The sequence below is a fragment of the Lytechinus variegatus genome, chromosome 7 (assembly GCF_018143015.1).
Source record: "Lytechinus variegatus isolate NC3 chromosome 7, Lvar_3.0, whole genome shotgun sequence".
NCBI lineage: Eukaryota > Metazoa > Echinodermata > Echinoidea > Temnopleuroida > Toxopneustidae > Lytechinus > Lytechinus variegatus.
Window position 1 is genome coordinate 19,562,727 of NC_054746.1, and position 6,687 is coordinate 19,569,413.

General features: G+C 33.4%; 1 protein-coding gene across 2 annotated transcripts in view; it reads right to left on the reverse strand.

Annotated features, from left to right (window-relative positions):
• Nucleotides 1–105, reverse strand: part of LOC121418670 (ubiquitin carboxyl-terminal hydrolase 34-like) — an 87,491-nt gene extending 87,386 nt beyond the window's left edge. For both annotated transcript variants that reach the window (XM_041612654.1, XM_041612652.1), the window contains exon 1: nucleotides 27–105. In XM_041612654.1, the coding sequence (XP_041468588.1) occupies nucleotides 27–87 (61 nt within the window). In that variant the 5' untranslated portion in view covers nucleotides 88–105. The remainder of the gene's footprint in view (nucleotides 1–26) is intronic.
• Nucleotides 106–6,687: the final 6,582 nt, after the last annotated feature.

Sequence of the window (6,687 nt, forward strand, 5' to 3'; positions counted from 1 at the left end):
TTTTGAAATAAAATAAAGTCACTTACTCAAATCAAGTAGCTTGAGAATATCTCCACAATAACAATCCGAAGAGTTATCCCCCGCCATTTTGCAATATTGTGATTTCTCGCTAATTATTTATTCAAATTATTTGATCTGAAAATAAATGTTTGGTCGGTGATGAATATCTTAGGATATTTTGGAATATATTACTTGCAATTTGTATCCAAATCGTTAATTCCACTTTAAAATTATTACCAAACTTTCATAAACATTTGTTTCAAATTGGCATCAACTCTGCACATGAATGGTCTTTTTGTGCGCTTGCAATAAATTTGCGGACAATACAAAACTTCTTTTGTTCACATATTTGATATTTCATATAACAAAACGCTCTTCAGAGTGGTGGCAGATGCAGATGCCAGAGAGTACTAGAAAAGCCACGCTGCTAATAAAGCAAAGTCTAAAATCCCGCTGTCAAAGTGAATAAGTGAGAAAACCTTTTTTTTATTGATTGGAGATAATATCTTCGTGGGATATTCTCCGGATTGTTACTGTTTTCATTCTATAGCTATAGCTCCCCGTCCGAGTCTTTTTTTCTCACCCCTCCCCCCTCAATACCTCCTCTTCATTTGTCGTTTGCTTCTTCTTTCTCTCTTTCACTCACTCTCTAAATTCTTTACTTCTGTATTCATTTATTTGATTATTTTTTTCTTCTATTTTCTTTTCTAATTCTAACTTCTTTTATACGCTTTCCGGAGGCCTTCCATTTAGTAATTCGCCACTTTTTTTTCATTATTTAAATTGTTTTATTTTTTCAAGTTCTATTCTTCTCTCATGATTTATTTTCTCTCTACATCTTCTCCTTTCAACTTTCCCTCTACTTTCTAAGTTCTGACCTTACCGATCCCATGCAGTAACATTGTGTGGGCATTGTATCATATTCAATAAAGAAGATTTCTTCTCTCATTCCCGAAGTTAATTTGGGCACTTTCTCTGTTCTCCTGCTTTCATTTCAATCATAGTCAGTTGTATTTTTAGTAAATACTACATTCAGAATATATATATATGTCTATATGATCACACTTTAGTCGACTTTAGTATATTTTATTTTTTTTTATTATTATCATTCTTTCCTGTTCTACTCTTCTCAGAATTCCTACTTTATTTTTGTTTTAAATATTACTTTCTTTTGACATTTTTCTTTGAGCTTTCCTATCCTTCATTTATTGAACTTTCATCATCAATGTCTGTCATTTTTAGTAGTGTTATTGCAACCGCCATAGGCTCTATTTTGTATGGTCCGTTATAGCCTGTTTTGTAATATTTGTCCATATGCATTACCTTAATTATTAGATTATCTCTAGATAAGGGTATTTTTGCATCATTTTGTGGAAAATTACATATTGGTAAGAAATTATATAATTTGAAGAAGTATGCTGCCCCCTTCCTTATTTGTACATTCAATCCATATCACCATCTTCCAACCCCTATAGACATAATGACCAATTAATCAATTATTCTTTTCCTTCTCTTACTTAAAAATCTTTCTCCATTTTCATCTCTCAATATTGTTTTCATTCTTTCCTTCATCTTCCTCTTTCAGCTTCTGCCCTTCCTTTTCTCATTATTTTTTTTTCTCTCCCACCCCCTCTCTCTCCTATTCTGTGTTCCCTATTTCCCCTCATTATTTTTATCTTTCTCTCTGCCATAGATTTCCTACTTTCTTTCTTTTTCTTTCTTTCTTTCTTTCTTACTCCATCCCTTTCATTTTATTCTTCCTTAATTTACATCGTAATATTAAAGGAAAAGTTTCCTGATCAAATGCACATGAATCCATACTGCCATACATGAAACAGACAAATTAGGGATAGAGTTGGAGGGCTTTGAGGGAGAAAATACAAACAGCAAAGAGCAAGAGGAGGGACTTGTAAATTTAAGAAGGAAACTATAAAAATCACACTTAAAACCCAAATATGATTTTTCAAAAAAGTTTAATCCTAACTTGTTAACATTTGTCTTTTGTATTATTTGAATATCTTGAACATTTAGAAATCCAACATACCAACTTCTGTCATCAGAAGTTAAAGCATTTTATTTTTTAAATTTTCACAATAGACCATATGATCATTTAACAGACCATTCAGAGAGCCATGGCATAAAGCCATAATTACAACTGAAGCCTTCTTATCAAACAGTTGACTATTTTCATAATAAATTATGAACATTACTTGGATATAAATAAGGTAAATTCTACACATTTAATTAGAGGGCCAATACAGATATCCACAAGCTGTTAATTAAACTACAAGAAGACATTATTTTTTGGATTATAGTTGACATTTTAGACATTTAAATCACATGTACATTAATGAAAATTCTGTCAAGATTCATTAAATTACACAGAAAATGGATCGAGTAATTTCAATCATAAACAAATCTTGTAAACATTGCCATAAATTAGTCCAGGTTTCATTACTGAATATCAATTATTTTTTCCTCTTTTTTGCCTGCATTCATACAATGGTAGTAGAAAAGTCTAAACATGGACCTACTGTAGGTGCATGGTGTAACTGATATGTATGGATTGTTCATGTAATATTGGTGCATAAATCATGTCATACATTAATATTTATCATTAAAATGGGTGGCAGACTTGAAATGTAAAAAAAAAAACCTGTCTGATAGGAAGCCTGGCAAGTTAAGACAAAAATATGATTGAAAAGACAACATGAGGGAAATCTCTTACTAGGTCATTGAGATAAGATACAAAACAAAGCAACAAGTTAAAATAATATACAGTGCGTCCCAAAAAAAACTATACACTTTTGAAATGGCTGCCAAATAAAAAATGTAGCACTTTGGGGATAAAGACTTACATATATCGAAAGCCAATAAAGTCAACTTTCAAAAGACACCAAAAAGTTGAAAAACTATTCATGCTCGAGCGAGCACTGCCCTCTGAAACAAAGGGTATGAAAATTAGGGTGGGCTGGAATTAGCCTTCCAATTTACGTCGGTTTTTGAGAGGTAAATCCTTTCGAACTTGCAAAGTTAAGGGCGTTGTGATAAATGAATGATCAACCGTGACCAGATTTGGTTGCTTAAGCGAATTTTTTAAATTATTAAATTGAATTTAATGCATGAGTGAACATAAATTACACTTTTGGGCAGCATTTCAACTCTATCATTTGGAACTCTTTTTGGGCATCATTTCAACTTTATCATGTGGATCTCAGCAATGTGTTCATGGGAGTCGGGAGAATAGGGGGTGAGATAGGACTTCAGTGGGAGAAGAAGATTGATGGAATAAGGGTAACGGAACATTCAGCCCCTCCCCCCTTTTCCGCCCTCCCCTCCTGTTGAGAGACTGATGGCTGTTGTCATGTACGCGTGAAGTCCAGAGCAGAATGTTGATTTAATTATTAATATTCTGTATTGGTGCATCAACTTTTTCCTCAATCAATCATTTAATCAACAATTTATCAGTAAATCAACTCATTGAATGTGTAATGTGATCAATCAAACATTCAGTTTTTTCAGTAAATTACTTCATTAATCATCATAATCACAAAATTTCTTGGTAATCATTCAATAAACAAACTGACCATCAGCCACCGGTCACTTGGCAGTTGGTAATCATTCAATAAAAAAAAACAGAGTTTTGAATAGGCTACAATCCAGGAAGTGAGACAGAGAGAGAGGGGGGGGGGGGGCTAGGAAATGGAGGTGGAGAGGGGAGGTACATATGACTTTTAATTTGTAAAAGGACAAAAAGAGGAATGCCCAGTTTTAACCAAGTCTTAGCATATCTCGCCCTCTTGCTTGTAACGGTTACCATCACATTACTCTGACTCTCACGAACACACTTCTGATGTCCACAAGATGAATATGCTACACTAAAATTAAAATTCCTGTTCACTCATGCATTACATTTCAAATTAGTAACTTTTGAAATTTGCCTAAGAAACCATAACTTATCTCACTCATAAATAGCATTAGCTTTGTAAGTTCCAAAGGACTAACCTCTCAAAAAAAAATGTAAGGCTAATTCCTGCCCAGCCCAGCCAAGCTTAGTCTCTCAGGAGGAGAGAAGTGGGGGAGGGGGTAGAGATGGAGGGATGGGTTACTAAATGTTCTGTTGACCTTTATCCCATCAACGTACTTCACCTACCTAAGTCATATTACCCCCTCTTCTCCTGAGTGTCATGAACACATTGTTGAAATCCACATGATAAAGACAAAATTCTGCACTAAAAATTACAATTCATGATCACTCATGCATTAAATTTCAATTTAATAACGCATTAAATTTTCACAAACAACAAACTGATCACATCTGATCTTTAATTCACCAAATATCCCTCGACTTTGCAAGTACCAAACATAAAAACCTGAAAGAAATTGGAAGGCTAATTCCAGCCCACCCTAATTTTCATACCCTTTGTTTCAGTGGGTAGTGCTCACTCAAGCATGAATAATTTTCCAACTTTTTGGTGTCATTTGAAAGTTGACTTTATTGGCTTTCCATATCTACAAGTCTTTCCCCCCAAAGTGCTATATTTTTTATTTGGCAGCCATTTCAAAAGTGTATAGTTTTTTTTGGGACGCACTGTACAGACAGAAAAGCTGTTCAAACATAACAACAATCAATAAAAATAATTAAGTATTGGAGCACACAGGGATGTAACACAATATATCCTCTACTAATACTCAAATGAATTCCTAATTAAAAAAATATAATTCAAAAAATTCAAAGTCAACAAAAACGTCTGGAAGGTATGTTGAGTGGTGAAAAAACAACTCTGTGAACAGTAAGGAAAATACACATATTTCTAAAAATGTGTATATTTACGGTAACAATCATGAATGTCATATTACCTAAGGACTCGTAACAGTGTTCTCTTATTATCACCATTTACTAAAACCTATACAATTTTTTTTAAAGTGGAGCATTGAGCTCTGGTGGTTGACTCCAGGGTTTGAAACAGAGGGTTGTGAATTTGAATCCAAACCATGGCGTAATTTCCTTCGGGCAAGAAAATGAGTAACATCATGCTATACTCAACCCAGATGAGGTGAGGATTCTTTTCTTAAATGCACCAAGTGCCTTTTATGCAGCTATTAGCTAAAGCTGGGGTAATATCTAGTCAACTAGAAAATTGGCCATGCTGTACATTATTATTATTAAAATGTACGGAAAATGAAAAATGTACATGATAAGTTGCCCTCAATCCCAACCCCATTCATATTAGTTTATTATACAATTTTCTTTTTCCCAAGACCAGCTTTTGAAAACTCTAAAATTATCATTATCATTGTTATTTTTAAAAACATTATTAATATCACTATCATTATATAAATACACCATGCTTTTCCAAGAGCACAAAAATCTACTGATCATAGTGGAACAAACATACTAAAAACTACACAATCATAAGTTAATTTCCTCAGCTAATGATGAATATTGCATGACTGATCAACAGTTAAAAGACATTTTTGGCATTGGCTCGATATGCAAACTTCAAATTGGCAACCAATTAAACATGAGTGGTAGAGGATACTTCTTAAGTGTGGCATGCACTTTCAGTCTGACCATTAAGGGTATTCAGATATGATGCAATCAAATATAGCAGCAACATTCAGCAACAACATTCAGCAGAATTTTATGTGAAACCCGTTAATGAGATATGTAAATAAAAATAAATTTCCATTATAAGCCAACAACATTGATTATTGATTTGATTATTTTCCTTCAATACGTGTTTAAGTTAATGTATTTGCATTTAAGTTGATGACCTACTCAGAATCTATGATAAACATGTATATGTGTGTGTGGGTTTTTGTATATATGTGTGTTTGTAATAGTTTTTTCCATTCTATTTTTAGCATCTTAACCTTATTATACATTTTTTTTCTCTCTCTCCTTTGTATCTTGTAGATTAGTATATCCTATGTTTTATGTTAATAATCATAAGTATTCCAGGGCCCTACTCACAAGCTTTGCCTTTAAAGGGGTCCTAAAACCAATTCGTATATGCTATAGTCTGATTGATGTATGTTCATGTACTCATTTACGTTGTATGTACATCTATTTTGATTATGATGTGATGTTTTTGGTTTTGAATAAATAAACTTGAACTTGAACTTGAACACACTTATTCATCATGCAACAGATGCTGGAAAGGCGAGTGTATCTAAGGTACCCCATCCCCTTACAACAACCATTGGCTGGTCTCCCCTCTCAAAACTCATTTTCATCTTCATTAGACTGAAAAACACATGCCATCAGAAAGTATGATCTACCAATACACAGTCTTGCCACTGCAAGCCCACGTCACACACAAATTTATAGAGAGCTCCCAATATTTACATAAAGTTATAAAATGAACTCTATTTTGTACACTATTTACAGGACTATCTAGGAAGGAAATGTACACAGCTATAAGATAGATTATAAACAGGCAGCAGTGACAGCACATGTAGGTAAAAAAAGGAGAGAGGGAGAACATTTTGAATTTGCATTAGTAATTAATGGACAAGTTTGCTTTTAACAGATCAGAAGATAAAGCTTGGCAATGATTTTGCTTCCAGTATTTTGCAACAAATGATCCAAAGATAACTGCTCTTGTAACAGTACCTTTTTATCATGAATCCTCAAAGTCTATGATAATTTTTTTATTCAGCCATTTCAAATGGCACAATTTT